We start from the raw sequence: 16,003 nt of genomic DNA, 5'->3' as shown, positions 1-16,003 counted from the left end.
CCTGCATTGTGCGTCCTTCCCAGTACACAGGTGGACCTGGCACACCCAGCTCAGCGCTACCCGGTAGCTACGCTACGCCCCCCTTCTGTGATCCCTTCACCAGGAAAGCCCCCTCTCTTCCACGAAGCTTCTGGTCTCACCAACATTTTCCCCTTCAAAATAACAAATAGCACATTGCTCCTTTTTGTCCCATTTTTATAAATCAAATACTCTTTATACTTCAAAAAATTCTAATTTATATCAATAAAAATCATATTTTGGGGTGTACAGCTGAGTTTTGATGACGCAGAGAGCTGTTTAGGTTTCCCTGGTGGCTCAGATGGTAAAGAATCCCCCTGCAATGCGGGAGACCTGGGTTCAATCCCAGGGAAGATCCCTGGAGGAGGAAATGGCAACTTGTATTCTTGCCTGGAGAATCCCCACGGACAGAGGAGCCTGGTCTACAGTCCATGGGGTCGCTGAGTTGGAATTGACTGAGCAACTAAGCACACACACACAGAGAGCTGTTTTACCACCACAAACAAGGCACAGAACATTCTCTCCCCTCCCCAAACCACGGGCTGCCTTTTGGTAGCCAAATCCTCCCCACCCCTTGTCCCAGTCACCTCCAATCTGTCGTCTGTCAGTCTGTCACTATGGTTTGCCTTTTCCAGAGTCTTGGAAATGCAGTCCTGTGGTGTGTACCATTTTGAGTCTGGTTTCCTTCACTTAGTTACATGAGCCTTCCCTGTTCCTCTTTTCTTCATTGCTAACTAGTATTCCACGGTGTGGATGAACCATCCTTTATTACACAGCAACCCAAGGACTTAAGGGTTGTTTCGGGTTTCGGGCAATTATGAATGGAACTGTTGTAAACATTCACTTTTAAACATTTGTATGAACTTAAGTTTTCATGTCACCTGGGTAAATACTTAGGAGGGACTGCTGAATTGTATGGTAGGTAGGTAGGTGTTTAACTTTCTAAGATACTGCCAAACTTTTCCCGAAGGCAATGCATCTTTTTATTAATGCTGCATTCTCACCAGCAGCCTGTGAATTCCATTTGATCCCCCTTGGCCTCACACTTGGTATTACTGGATTTTTAAATTATTTTTAATACAAATATTAATGGGTGTCAGGACTTCCCTGGTGGTCCAATGGTTAAGAATCCTCTTTGCAATGAAGGGGACACAGGTTTGATCCCTAGTCAAGGAAGATCCCACAGGCCTTGGAGCCAACTAAATCCACACACTGCATCAAAAGATCTTGACACAATGAAGAGACCGAATGCTGCAACTAAAATATTCTTAAAAAATACTAAAATAGGTGTGTAGTGGTATTCCGCATGGTCTTCAACGGCATTTCCCTAACAATGTTGAGAAACTATCTGTGTGCTTCTCTGTCCGATATCCATATATCTCCTTTGGCAAAGTGTCCGTCCACATCTTTCACCCACTTTGTACACTGGGGGTTGTTTTATCATTGAGTTTGGAGTGTTCCTTATATGTTCTTGATATAAATCCTTCCCAAGAGTTGTGATTTGCAAACATCTTCTCCAGTCTGTGGCTTGTCTTTTTGTTCTCATGTCATTCAAAGTAAAGTTCTTCAACTTTGATGATGCCTAGTTTTTTCTATTATAGTTTGTGCTTTTTCTCTCTCATAGAAGCCTAATCCAAGGACAGAACGTTTTCTGCTAGGTTTTCTTCTGGAAGTTTAACTTCTAGATAGGGTTATGGCTCACTTTAAATACTGTGTAAGATATGAGAAGGGGCCAAGGTTCATTATTTTCTTCCAGTTGTTTCAATACTATGTGTTGGAAGTCTATCCTTTCTCCACTGAATTACCTTGACACCTGTGGAAAACCACCTGCCGATAGCCGTGTGGCTCTGTTTCTGAATTGTCTATACTGGCCCACTGATCTATATCTAAACTTCCACGCACCCCAGTGCTGACTACTGCTTCTGGACAGCGTTTTCAAAGTCGGTGCTGTGAGCCCTCTGTGTGCTTTTTCAAAACCTCCTTAGCTATTCTAATTGCTTTGACTTTGGTTGTAGCTTTTAGGATCAGTTTGTTTCTATTTACCAAAAAAAAAATAAAATAAAATAAAATCAAGATGGGAATTATGTTAAATCTGTAGATCAATTTGGGAAAAATTGACATCTTAACAGTAAACTCTTCCAATCTATAGTGTATCTCTCCATTTATGTAGGTCTTCATTGATTTCTTTCATCAGTCTTTTGTGTTTTTCAGCATACACATCATATATATATATATATACACACACACACACACACTTAGATTTATAGCTAATCATTTCAGGTTTTGGATGCTATCATAAAGTCTATTTTTGGCCACACTGGGTCTTCGCTGCTACTGCGGGCTCTCTCTAGTTGTGGCGGGCAGTGGGTAGTCTTCCTTGCGTTCTCACGGTGGTGGCTCCGCTTGTTGTGGAGTGCAGGCTCTAGATGCATGGGCTTTAGTGGCTGTGGCATGCGGGCCCTAGAGCATGGCTCAGTAGTTGTGGCACAGGGGCTTAGTTGCTCCATGGCATGTGGAATCCTCCCCTACCAGGGACGTCCCAATAGCAGATTTTAAAATGTAAATGTCCAATCATGTATCACTCGTATATGAAAATACAATTCAGCTTTACTCAACAGCCTGTGTTCTTGCCAAACTATTAGGCATAGGATTTTTTTTGTGGAATCTATGATTCTCAACATAAATAATCATGCTTTCTGTGGTTAACAGTTTTATTTCTTCCTTTCCTTTGTATTTGTCTTTTCCCTCATTGTTTCATTGAAGCGGCTGGTGCTTCCAGGACAATGCTAAACAAAAGTGGTGAGCGTGGACATTCCCGTCTTCTTCCCAATCCTGGAGGGAAATCATTCAGCCTTTTGACATTAAGTATGGTGTTGCAAAGAGTTGGACACGACTGAACCAACTGTGTACACACACAAGCACCCAGTCCATCCCCTTTACTGGGTGAGAGAAATTCTTATATTTCTAGTTTGTTTTTTTTTTTAAATCATGAATGTTGAAATTTATCTCTTGCTTTTTTCTGTGTAAAATGATAATGTGATTTGTTCTTCTTTAGTGTGTTAATATGGTGAACTGCAGTGATTTTCAGATGTTGGACCAGCCTTCCATCCCCAGGAAAAACTCCACTTATTGTGATGTATTATTACTTTTTGTATACTGCTGGATCTGTTTTGCTAATAGTCTGTTGAGGACTTTTTTTTAATCTATGTTCATGAAAGAGATTGGTCTGTAGTTCTCCAAATCAAGTGCACATGGAACATTCACCAAGATAGACTATATCCTGGGCCACTAAACAAACTTAAGCAAAAGCCTGAAATCTTTATAATGAAAGTCTTATATGTTCTCTTACAATATAAAAATTAAAGTATTAATAAAAAACACATTTTAAAATAGTCCATCAGGACTTCCCTGGTGGTCCAGGGATTAAGACTCCGCATTTCCACTACAGGGGGCTTGGGTTTGATCCCTAGTCCAGGAGGTTTCACATTCTGCCTGGTGCTGTGCCCCCCAAAGAAGTCAGACAAAACCCAAGTCTTACGGGAATTTAGAAAATATTTTGAACTGAATAAGTACTAAAATGTTATCAAAGTTCATGGGATGTAGCTCAAAGTGTTAGAGGAAAATGTACAGCATTAAAAATGTTTCCATTAGGACTTCCCTGGGGGTACAGTGGATAAGAATCTGCCTGCCAATGCCGGGGACATGGGTGTGATCCCTGATCTGGGAAGATTCCACATGCCATGCAGCAACTAAGCCCATGAACCACAACTACTAGCCTGCACTCTAGTGCCCCCAAACTGCCACTCCTGCGCCCACAAGCTGCAGCCACCGACACCAGTGTGCCGAGAGCCTGTGCTCCACCATAGAAGAGGCCACCCCAATGAGAGGCCCATGAACTACGATGGAGAGCAGCTCCCACTCTCTGCCACTAGAGAAGGCCTGCATGCAGCAAGGAAGACCTGCTGCAACCAAAAATAAAATACAAAATTTTAAATGCTTATATTAAAAAAGAAAAAAGGTCTGAAATCAATAATCTAAGCTTTCACCTTTAAAAAGCTAGAAAAAGAAAAAAATCCACAGCAGGAAGAATGAAATAGTAAAGAGCAGAAGTCAATAAAATAGGAAACATAAAATCAGTAAGAAATATAAAACCAAAAAGTTAGTTCTTTGAAAAGGTCAATAATATCGAAACTTCTAATCAGGCTAACCAAGAAAGGGAAAAAAAAAAAACATTAATATCAGAAATGAAAGGTGGGACACTACAGAAACTGGAAGAACAAAGAAAGTAGGCTGAAAAAACTATAGCCATATTCACAACAGACCAAGTCCTTGAAAGACACAAATTACTGAAACTCACGAGGAAAGAGATAACCCAAATAGTCCTTAAATCTACTTAAGAAATTGAATTTTGTAGTTAGAAACTTTGCAATTAAGAAAATTACAGGACAAGATAGTTCCGGTGGGGAGTCCTTCCAAACATTTAAGGAAGAATTGATACCTGTCCCTGCTTTCAGAAGGCTCTACCTGTGCCCCTTAGGGGCTCACCCCTGTGCCATTTTCTCTCCTCTCTCACTCACACACGCAGATAGAAAATGAAAAGGCGATCAGTGCAGCTTCCGGTGAACAGCAGGGTTTATGTGGGAAGCGTGACCCCAGGCCATCCCCAGTTCTCCCCAGAGCGACCACAGCCCAAGCTCTGAAGTGGCTGTGCAGTCTGCAGGCAGAGGTCACGGCAGGGGGAGCTGACACGGGCCACACAGGGACCTGATGCTGCCCTAACCCTACCCAGACCCCAATCCTGATGGACGAGAAGGCGGGAGGCTGCTTAGGACTCCCCCCTCCCCCAGAGAGAGGGATCTGAGCTCAAAAAAAACACCCAAGCAGTGGTTCCAAATCGACCTTGTTTCTGAGGGCCAGGAAGGCAGGGGTTTCCCCAGAGGACCCCGAGGTCAGTGCTTGCAAGGCTCCGTGCCTGCTTGCCTGCTGCTACAGGAATTCAAGTCCAAATGGCCAGTCTCTGGCCAAGGAGACAGCAGGGTGGGGGCAGAGGAATGACTGAGGTGGCCCTGGGATCCTCCTCACAGGATTGTCACCTGGAAACAGCAGAAGCTTGGCTGGAAGCTGGGCCTGGGCTCAGCCTGCAGATGGGTCCTCTCCGTCTTCCCCTGGTGCCCTTCTCTGTGTGCCCATAAGGACCCTGGGGACTCAGGCCACTTTCAAGGGGTGTGTGGTCTCCAAGCTCAGTCACCAGGTCTCCTCTCCCGTGAGCTCCCCTCCAGTGCCCTCTGGGCAGGCCACATCATGCCGTCTGCCCCACTGTTCTCCCTTCGTCCTTCTGGCAGATGGGAGAAGCATCCCGCCAAAGCAGATGGCCATGAGGTGGGAGATCCGGCACCCCAGGGCCCGCAGGCTGCCAGGCTTAGCTCATGCTCGGCTCCTCTTTCTGGGCCTGCCTTGCCCTCCCTGCAAGTCCTGCAGGGTGCTCGGGGGCGCTGCTCCTGGGCCATCAAACCTAGGGGGCAGGCTGTAAGTGGGGGGTCCGCCTCCCAGCAGAAAAACACGGAACCCACCTTAGGGGTAAAGTTGGGGAGCAGCTCCCACGGGCACCTCATTACCACAGTGGTGGTCTGGCTCTGACTGGTGCGTGGACTTCTAAAATATCACCTGGGTTTTACTGGTGGCCATTCTCAACTCTGGGTGGGCCGTCCACTCTAAGCTTGCCTGGCTGGGTGGCTGCCCACACCCAAGGCCTCAGTGGGTGAAGGGAAGAGGCCAGGGGAGGGCGAGGCCGACCACAGAAAGAGGCACTGGGGGCTGTGGGCATAGGGGACAGCACAAAGTCACAGGGTCCTGGGAGTCACGGGCCAGGGAGCACACAGACTGCATGTGGCCCAGGCAGACAAGATCATGAGTTTAAGAATGTGAAAGCTGACGGCTCAGAGCCGGAAGGCTCTTTTGCTGCCAGCCTCTGTGACAACGTCCAGGGAGCCTGGTGGGCTGGGAGGGGCTCCTCGGCAGCAGTCCCGGCCCCCACCAGGCGGGGACAGGCCACCAGTTCCATGCCAGCAAATAAGGAGCTGCAGCTGTGGCTGAGGCCCAGGCCGATCTCTGGCCCTCCCTTTGGGGTGTCCATGCAGAGTGGGCCCTGCTCAGATGCAGCCCCCTGGTCTGTGGAACCTGCCAGCCCGATCTCAGCCTCCCTGCCAGCCCCAGGGACTGGAAGGGGGCAGCTGTCTGGGGACGTTGGGGGCACAGGGCTGGGCTGCAGCCCTGATGGGGGTGCGCTGCCCTTGGGAAAAAACAGAGCTGAACTCAGAGGCTGCAGGAAGGCCGGGCCCCCAGTGAAAGGCAGGGTGTCGGTCAACAGGTCTGACGGGCCCACGTGGGCGGCTGCAGGGCCAGGCTCGGCTGGGGACCTCCGGGCAGGGGGCCACTGTCGGCAGGAGGCTTCAAAGTGTCTCAGAATCTGAACGAGGGAAGAGGGGAACTGGTGAGGGCTCTTACGCTCCTCCAGGTATCACAGAGGACACGGTGCTCCCGGGTCCCCTCCTCAATGTCGCTGGCCAGAGCACAGGGCAGGACCACTGGCCGCTCACAACAATTCTGTCATCCCCGGGCAGCAGCGCTGCTGCTCTCCACCAGCTGTCATACAAACAGATGCTTTCCCCCACATCAAGCTGCTGTGGCCTGCCGGAGTGGAAGAGCGCCCCCTCCCGGTCAAGTGCCACACAAGCGCCTGATACGCGGGGGAACAGATGTGGCTGAAGCACCAACTCCCACCCAGGTGTCATCCCTGATAGCTGGCCTCCTGGGTCCTTCTCAGATTTTAGAAACTCCGTGATGTGCCCCCGGCGTGTTTTGTGTGTGGCAGGTTCACAAGCGCTTTGACGAAGGGCGCTTTAGAGACAGGTGACTAAGGATCTCAATTTTCAGCTGCCATACAGAAAACTGGAAGCTGAGGGAGGCCAACAGAGGGCCCCCAGAGAAGACTGCAGGTGGTCTCCCCACATTCATCAGTGGGAAGAGGACTCAGACAACTATTCCTGCTTTCCCAGAGTGGGGCATATGGGAACAGAGCTTAGACCCACGACACAGAGTACAGGAAGACAGCCATCCAAGCAGTCAAGGAGGGCTTCCCGCAGGAGGACGGCTTCCTGGAGGAGACAGCCTCAACGGAGAAGGCACTGCCCAAAAGGCAGATCTGCTGGGAAGGTCGGGGAAACCCGGGGAAGGTTGGGGAAACCTGGGGGTCCTGTGTATGGGAAGAGGCCAGGCCACCACCTGCAGTTCTAAGGGCATGACTTGTGCCAGCCGCGGGAGCGGGAGGGCGTGTGTCTAGGGAAGGCAGCGGGGGCGGGGGAGGGCGTGGGACTGCTGGGGTGTCCTGCACCCCCTCCTCTGGGCCTTGGAGGCTGCCCACCTTGGTGGCCTTGTTGGTCACGGGTCCGGGGCTGCCCGCACTGAGCTCCTGCAGCCGAGGCCGGGTGACGAGCAGGACTCGCTCCTGGGAGAGCAGGTCGGTGCACCCGAGGGAGGCGATGGCACCCAGGGCTCTCTGCAGGGTGGGTGGGCTTGATGTCAGCTGGTTCCCCCTCCAAGGGAGGTCTGTGTGGCCGGCTCCCTCCCTCCCTCCTCTCAGCCCTCAGCAAACAATCGACCAGACAATCGACCGGGTGTCCTGTGCTCACTCTCCCCACTCCCCGTGCCCCGGCACACGCCAGCCCCGCCCACTCCCCTCCTCACCATCTGAACACGCTCACTGGTGGCAGCCAGGTGGCGGATGAGCAGCTCCAGCACAGCCTCACAGTTGAGGAGGCCACACCTGCAGGAAGGGGGTACCGCGCAACAGGGCTGGGGCCGTGGGGCGAGGGGTGTGTGTGCAGAGCCAGGGCGAGGGATGGGGGTGGGGTGCGGGGGTGAGAGGGCCTGGAACGGGTCGGGGCTCACTCTTTGACGAAGTGCTGCACCTCCTCTCGGCTCAGGAAGGTGTGCTGCCCCTGGGTCACAGTCCGGACCAGGCTCAGCTCCTGCTGGCAGTCACTCAGGGTCACAGCCTCCACCCTGCCGGGTGCACACGGGTTGGGACAAAGGGTGGGCTCCCTCACGCCAGGAGGGGTGAGCCCCCTCCAGGTCACCTCTCGCCCATCAGGGCAGACAGGGAGGGGCACCCTGGGGTGTTGGATCACCTTTCTGCCAGGTCACTAGGTGCCCGGCTGGCCCCTGAGGGGCTGTCGCTGCCCGACCGACTACCCGAGTCCGAGGCCTTGCCCAGATCATCGTTCTCCTGGGAAGAATCCTGAGAGCTGGGACTGCTGTCCAGCTCATCCCAGCCGCCTCCGGCCTGCCCAGGCTGGTGTCTCGCTGCTGGAAGAAACACCGACTGAAGGTAAAACCCTTGGGGGCCTCAGATTGTCCCCATGTCTGTCTCCCCAGGAGCCCTGGATGGGGAGACCAGGGAAGAGCCTATGGGCTGGGTCCTTGGATGTGGACACATAGCTGCCTGGGTTCCAGCTCCGGGAAACACCACCTGAGAGGAAATGGGGCAGAACAGGGCATGCCCTCACTCAGGGCCAGGGTGGGGGGTCCGCATGGGACACGCCTGCCCAGAAAGCAGAGGAAGCAGCGTCAGGCACCAGACGCCAGGGCAGTGGGGACAGTATCCAGCACAGCAGCTCTCAAGTCCCGCCGAGCGCTGACATACTTGTTTCGAACCAGGCAAAGGGGACGGCGCTTCTGGGAGAGGCAGAGGTAGAGGCGGAGGGCGCGGGCAGCTGTTGCTCCCTCCTGTATCACAGCGCACCGCTAGAACACACACGGCATGGAGCCTGGCCCCTGCGGAGGGCTTCCCTGTTGCCCCTGGGCCCTGACGGGCTGCAAAGCTGCTCGAAGGCGCCAGGTGAACACACGAGAGCTGGGGATGGCTCCTGTCCCAGCTCTAAGCTTCCATATCTGAGCAGCTGGGATCCTGGGCAGACCCCACCTCTCATGGGGCCGTAATACCTGAGCTCCCACCCAGAGCAGACTGACAGAGAACACTGGACGTGGGGGGTCGAGGCAGGGTTGCCCTATGCGCACCGCTGCAGAGGCCGCAGGGAGTCGAGTCTCGTGGGCAGCTGGCTCTGCGAGCTTGTCACGTGCTGGCTCTGGGAGGTGTCGCAGGACCGGCAGGGTGGGGCTCCTGCCCCCTGCCCCCACCGAGCGCACTGCTTTCTTCCTCCTCCCTCGTCTGCTCCTGCCCAGCCCGAGCAGGTGACCGGAAGCCCAGGGCTCCGGGGAGGGGGAAGCCAGCACCCCAAGGGAGGAGTCCAGCTCGATACCTCGGGCTCCTGGGCTGGCCGCAGGGAGAGAGCTCCCGGAGGCTTGGGTGCCGAGGCTGGTTGAAGGTGTCACGGCCGGCTGGTAGGTGTCACCCCGCGGAAGGGACCTCTGGCAGCTGGGACTCTCAGGCCCAGGGCGCACGGCGCTGGCCACCACCTCTGCGGCTTTCTGGATGGTGGACAGGAAGGCTTCGCCCGCAGAGCCTGCAGCAGAGAGAGGGGAGACGGCACAGCCCCTTCAGTCCCACCCTGTGTTCCCAGGATGAGGTGCCCACGGCCGCTCTTCACCCAGGACCCAAGAGGCTGGGACACAAGATGCAGTCACAGAGCAGAGGCCCTATGGAGGAACAGGGCTCTCCCAGAAGCTTCTGCGGTGAATTCACTTCAATGCATCTGGGCCCCGTGGATCTTGGATGAGCAGCAGCTCACAGCAAAGCTGTACCACTTGCCCTCCTGGGTCCCCACCTCAGAGTAGGGGCCACCTAAGGTGGTTGTCCTGAGACCACAATATCCCTGGCCACTTAAGGAGTGCTCACATCCAGTGCTGGGGGCTTTCCCACAGAGTGCCCCATGGAGAGTGAACTGGCGGTCACCCCCAGGTTAGGAACAGGTGGGCTCTAAGGCTGACCCACTTTAGGAATCACAAGTGCTGGGGAACTAGGAGCCATGGCTGGAGTGCTCAGCATATCAGCTGGACCCGGCCCAGAGCCCACAAGAGGCTCGCGTGGCCCTGGGGAACTTCACGCTCTCCCGGCAAGCAGGGCTGGCACCGCGCCAGCTCCAAGTCACCTCTGTCACAGACAGGACCACTGCTCTCTGCGCTCTGCTCTCTAAAGGAGCCGAGGGCTGATGGCCCAAGTGCGGGGCTGACCGTCAGCCTGGCTTCTCACCAGCCAGGTAAAGAGAGCCGACTGCACCTCCCCAGCTGCCCTGGGGTCGGACAGAAGTCAGTGGGGGGCACACAGGCCCCACCCACCCCCTCACCCTCAGCCGGGGCCCCAGTCCCGCAGCACTCACCTGTGTGAGCCCGCTCCTTGCTGTAGCCGAAGCCCTGCAGGGCGCTTTGGGGCCTGGACTGGGAGCCCATGCCTGCGGGGAGGCCCACATCAGCAGCAGCGGGGACCTGACCCTCAACCCCGGACATTTGCGGGAGGAGAGGCTTCGGGCCCGCCCAGAGTCACCCGGTGACAGGGCTGGGTGTACTCGCGTACCTGCCGGAGGCAGGGTCCTGGGAGGCTGGGAGGGAGGCGGAGGTGACAAGGCGTCGGAGTACAAGGCAGCCCCCAAGTCCTAGACGAGGCAGAGGGCACTCAGTGCAGCACGCCCACGGTCCCCCCACCCTTCCTTCTCCCCTGAGGGCCACTCAGGGGCTCTGTCCTGCAGAGAGTGGGGCCAGGGCGCTGGGCGGGGAGAGCAGGGAGTGACCTGGGTCCTGGGCTCACCTGGGCGGCCGCCCGCACCTTCTGGTACAAGCTGTTCCCATGGAGAGGATCCGGGGGCCCCGCGAAAACTGCGCGACAGATGGGAGCAGAGTTGAGCTGTGCAATGCCGACCACTCAGCCTCAAAGCCCACACCCGATGCAGGCGGTGAGCCTTGGCCTTTTCTGGCCCCCCTTGAAGCCCCCAGTTCAGCCCCCTCAACCAAGTGCCTCGGGGCTTCCTAAAGCACAGATGCACTGCCGTCCCCAGGCCTCGGGTGGCTGTGCCCTCACAGCCCCTCGGCACCCCTTGGCCCACACCCCCCAAACCCCCAGCCGTGAGGCTGCAACTCAGAACCTGCAGACCTCTGCAACCTCTGCAACCTCCAGAACACCAGGGCCACTCCCCGGCCCAAGGCTGCCCCTCACCTGAGCCTCTGCAATAGCAGCCTCGCTGCCTCCCCTCAACACCATCTCCACCCAGAGGCGACCAGAGGAGGCTCTCAATGCAGGGATCGAACCCAGGTCTCCCGCAGTGCGGGCAGATTCTTTACCAGCTGAGCCACCAGGGAAGCCCAAGAAGACTGGAATGGGTAGCCTATCCCTTCTCCAGTGGATATTCCCGACCCAGGAATCGAACCAGGGTCTCCTTCATTGCAGGTGGATTCTTTACCAATTGAGCTATCAGGGAAGCCCGAGGAGGCTCTAGTCCAGCTGAAGAGCTTCCAAGGGCCTGACCATAACTCAGGTTCCTTATCACAGCCGGAAAGGACTCCTGCTCATAAAGCTCCAGCTGTGGCCCATCAGATAAGCTTGTGTGCACTAAGTCCCTTCAGTCGTGTCTGAGTAGGCTTCTCTGTCCGTGGAATTTTTCAGGCAAGAATACTGGAGTGGGTTGCCACGCCCTCCTCCAGGAGATCTTCCCAACCCAGGGATCAAACCCGTGTCTCCAGCGTCTCCTGCACTGGCAGGTGGGTTCTTTACCACCAGCACCACCTGGGAAGCTTGCGTGCCTGCACGCGTGCTTAGTCGCTTCAGTCATGTCTGACTCTCTGCAACACTATGGACCATGGCCTGCCAGGCTCCTCTGTTCATGGGATTCTCCAGGCAAGAATACTGGGTGGGTTGCCATTTCCTTCTCCAACCTGGGAAGCTTATGTCTCATTAAACCTTGCTGGCTCCTCCTGCCTTAGGGTGCTGAGACCAGCCAGGGCAGGGTACCTCCCCGCCGTCCTGCCACAGCTCCCACCCTCCCTGTGGGAGTCATAGGGACCCCCGCCAGGCCCCCAAAGTTGGGCCAACCTCTGTGTGTCCCCCACTCCTGCCTCCAGGATCAGTTCCTCTCACAGCCCCGTCTATCTGGGCACTCGTCCTCTGGGGACAGTGCTCAGAGCTTGAGAGATGTTGGTGCTAATACAGAACCACAGTCGGCTGTCCCCCTCTGCTTTCTCTGCCCTCTTCGGAGACCAGAATAGAGGTGAGGCCCAGCACTGGCCACAACATGTGAGCCGTGCAGCGGGACAGGCCCGTTCTGACCCTTCAGCTGGTGAGAATGAACCAGCCATGCTGCTTCAGTGCACAAACTCCAGGGAGCTGGGTTGTGACGAGTGCGCCCCCAGCACCCTGGGCGCCTCTAGGCATCTGCCAAGTAAGGGTCTGCGCCCCCTCCAAGGCCACTCCCTGTCTCCAAGGCGCCTGCATGGACCCCAGGGCCCACAGGCAGCCCAGCCCTAGCCTGGCCTCAGTGCACCTGCAGTAAAGGGAAGACAGTGGATTTAAGGTGCGGCGGCAGGGGTGGGGGATGAGTCCAAGCACCTGGTGGGTGGGGCAGACTGAAGAGTCTCCAACAAGCAAGCGGTGGCTGGAGGACTCAGTCTCCTCCGTGGCACTGCCCTCTCGGGGACAGCTTGGCGGGGTGGGTTCTGGCCTGAAGGCCAAGGCCTTCCTATTCATTTCTCCCCACCCAAGAAGAAGACCTCAGGCCACGTCCCCCCACCAGTTCTTGTTAACAAGACACATGAACACCTCTGGCCTGGGGGCAGGTGAGGACGGCAGGTGAGGGACCCCAGACCCAACTGTCACCTGGATCCCCACAGGCCAGGGCCCCACCTCTCACTACAGCCTCACTAGTCCCGTCCCCCACCCTCCCAGCCCTTTCGAGAATGGAGGGCTTCCTAGGGTCTGGAGGAGCAGCCCTGGGGAGAAGAGGGAACCCAAGGCAGGGACAGACAGGAAAGGTCCAGGCCGCGAAGGCCCAGCAGAGCTCACGGACAGACACCAGCCATTCCACGCAATTCGATGGCCTGGCCTGGCCGGGAGGAGGGGAGGAGCTGACACAGAGGGGAGGGAAGGGAGGAGCTGGCAGTGAAGAACAGTGTGGACGGAGCACAGAGTGGGGAGCATGGGTATGGGGAAGGGAGGCAGGGGCTCAGGTTAAGGGATCTGGCCGAGACCTGCCCTGGCCACCTTCCTCCCCACGCCTCCAGTGGGCAGTGCTGGCCAGTACCCGCAGCTTCCTGGATGAAGGCAGGGTTGCGCTTCAGGATGAGCAGAAAGGAAGAGGAGCCGTGACCACACAGGTGCAGCAGGATCTTCAGCACCTGGGGCAGCAGGGATGGGGGGGTGGGCAGAGCTGGGTCCACAGAAGGGTGCCCCACCCGACACAGCCCCCCATGCCCCCAGCTCATCCCTCCCCTCCAGCCTCACCACCGGGGCAGGACAGGGCCCTGACCTAACCCCCGGGCAGGCATCTGGAGCCACTTGGACTCACCTTGAGCTTCACGCGGCCAGATCCGCTGTGCAGACGGTTCAGCAAGTACTCCAGGAGACACTGGCTGCTGCCCAGGGATTCGTGGGAGATCTCTGGGAGGCGCTCAGTTAGGGAAGGGGTGAGCTAACCCTGGGCCACACAATGCCCTGGCCAGGGAGAGAAGCTGGGCCTTCTTGCCATCAAACTCCTCAGTGTGGCCCCCTCCACCACAGGCACCTACCCCAGACCCTGGTTTCAGGAACACCCGGCTTCTAGGGTCTAAGCCTCAAGTCATCAGTAAGGTGACTTTCAGAGCCCACACACTTAGCTGCTATGGGAAAGGAGCCAGGGCCCCCTCAGGGCAGGAGAAGCCCAGGACCCTGGGAGATGAGATAGGAGAGGCTACAGGGCCCCCAGATGTATCCACAAGGAAGGATACTGGCAATTTCCTCAAACAGGTAGCCGGGACATGGGACATCATCATCCGACGTTCCCTTCAGGAGAATCGGGAGCTGAAAGGGAGCAAGAGCCCAGCCCACAGTGAGTGGCCACAGGAGCCCTCATTCTTGGGGATCCCAGTTTCCACACAGCTTATAGTTGGCGTGCCACAGGGTCAGGGGACCCAAAGAGGAGAGCAATGGTCCCACTGGCCACAGAGAGCCTGCAGAAGCCTCCCTTCTGGAGGCTAGGATGAACGTAGGGAAGATGAAATGGGTGGTGGTCTCCATGGTGACAGGCCCTAAAGGTCACGATTCAGCATGGCCCCCCAGGCCCCTACGCCTACAGCCACACAACTTAAAAGCCCCTTTAGTATAGCAACTTACAGACTGGCAAAAAAAAAAAAAAAGACTCCTCAGGTGAGCCCCTGCGACACAATCATTCACCCTGACAGACCTACAGCGCCACTTCCAGGAAGGGATCCCACAGAAACAACTCAAAACAAGAACCGACTCAGCTGTGTGTCTCACACTTATCTGTCAGCACAAAAGTGTTTACACTGAGTTGACTCAGCACAAATACGTACAATTTCTAGGGATAAAAACCAGAAACACCCATTTCACGTCACAGCACATCTCGGGGCTATGAGCCTCAGTGTAGACAGGACAGGAGACCTCAGGTGCAGTCTCTGAGGTGCTGGCCACAGGCACCGTTGGCCTGAATGTTCCAAGAGGCTGCTTACGCTATCTGTCCACCAAGACCCAGAGGGAAGCTGGAAAGGTCTGCAGGACCATAGCATGTTCGGCACATACCAAAACCTCTGCTCGAAGAGAACTGACAGGTCTCTCAGCAGCATGAGGGTGAACCCAGCACCCCCCTCACCCCCGCTGCCTGCCTGCGGAAGCTCATAGTGCCAGAATTCACTGTTCATTCTGGCCTATTTCAGGTGACAGACCGCAACCTCCCTTTCTTGACCCTGGACTTTGGGCTGGTTCAGGCACACTTCAGGAGCATTTTCTACAATTAGGAACCCAGACCTCCTACAACCTGGGAGAGTCTTTCTCAAGGACCTGAAGGCCACTCCTTGAAATATAACCACCAGGAGGGACAAGGTCTGTCCCCCAGTTCCCACTGTACAATGGGATCTTAGCTTCTGTAACCACCAGTTATCAGCACAGCAGCCGTATCCCCCCAAAACCGCCCAAACGCCTGCCATTTTTCACTTGAACTCCACCCTTCTGTCCTGTCCTGAAAACGCCCAGTCCTCTCCGCACAATTTGAACTGGAATTCAGGGCTTCCCCCACTGGACCACTTAATAAAAGGTTTTCTGCCGCTCCTCGAATCAGCGTCTGGTTATCTCGGCCAGAGTTCGGGGGATCAGTTTCTTTTTTTGAAAAGCTACTTTAAGCTGGGTAAGAAAACAGAAAAACTTGGATTTTGTGCAAGGGGGTCTCACTCTTCCCAGTGGACCCGACACAGGGGTGGCCTGACCTGCCGCCCCCCAAGGCTGTGGGGTCCCCCAGCCTCGGGAGGGGCCGAAGGGTAGGATTTGAGATGAAGAGTGTTCTGGGATGTTGAAGCGGCCGGAAGACAGGGAAAGAGGCGAGAGGAGAGGTGGGAGGGGACAGAGGGGGACGAAGGGGACGCCAAGCCTGGCAGCAGCAGGAGGGCGCGGGGATCCCGCGGGGCCAGTGCGCAGCCAGGGAGGCGGTCGGCCTGGGCCGGGGGCGAGGCCAGGAGGCGGCGCGTGGTGGGACCGGGGCCGCCAGCACTCACTCACCCGGTGCAGAAAGCTCAGGCGGTCCCGCAGCGGCGGCATGGCCGCCATGGTGCCGGACACCTTCCGGCCCCGCCCCGCCTCCGCCAGGCCCGGGCCCCCGCCAATCACTGCGTGAGTCTGACCCCGCGGGCCAATTACTCGAGTGAGGAGGGCCTTGAGGCCGACTTCGGGGAACAATTTGCGCGTGAACGAATACAAAACCCAAGGACAGCGACCGACAACGAGCCAACTGCAGGGCTCTGGGAGACTGAGAGCGCTTCCGGAGAGGCAGAGGCGAGGGCT

The 16,003-nt window shown here is 56.0% G+C and overlaps 1 protein-coding gene across 4 annotated transcripts; it reads right to left on the bottom strand.

Annotated features, from left to right (window-relative positions):
• Positions 1-4,632: 4,632 nt before the first annotated feature.
• Positions 4,633-15,914, bottom strand: TEPSIN (TEPSIN adaptor related protein complex 4 accessory protein). 4 transcript variants are annotated; one of them, XM_019981989.2, is made up of 13 exons: positions 15,722-15,914; positions 13,942-14,014; positions 13,524-13,615; positions 13,260-13,353; positions 10,778-10,845; positions 10,547-10,625; positions 10,353-10,424; positions 9,336-9,539; positions 8,205-8,382; positions 7,966-8,079; positions 7,762-7,840; positions 7,439-7,573; positions 4,633-6,484 (listed from the first exon to the last, which is right to left on the bottom strand). In XM_019981989.2, the coding sequence occupies exons 1-13, from the start codon at positions 15,767-15,769 to the stop codon at positions 5,924-5,926; spliced, it is 1,797 nt and encodes a 598-aa protein (XP_019837548.2). In that variant the 5' UTR covers positions 15,770-15,914; the 3' UTR covers positions 4,633-5,923. The 4 variants fall into 4 exon arrangements, with proteins under 4 accessions (XP_019837548.2, XP_070630019.1, XP_070630021.1 ...); XM_070773918.1 differs by having other exon boundaries at positions 13,207-13,353; positions 13,524-13,613; positions 15,722-15,847; XM_070773920.1 differs by having other exon boundaries at positions 8,205-8,379; positions 13,207-13,353; positions 13,524-13,613; positions 15,722-15,847.
• Positions 15,915-16,003: the final 89 nt, after the last annotated feature.

Source organism: Bos indicus, chromosome 19 (assembly GCF_029378745.1).
Source record: "Bos indicus isolate NIAB-ARS_2022 breed Sahiwal x Tharparkar chromosome 19, NIAB-ARS_B.indTharparkar_mat_pri_1.0, whole genome shotgun sequence".
Taxonomy (NCBI): Eukaryota; Metazoa; Chordata; class Mammalia; order Artiodactyla; family Bovidae; genus Bos; species Bos indicus.
This window is presented reverse-complemented; position numbering and strand designations above follow the sequence as displayed.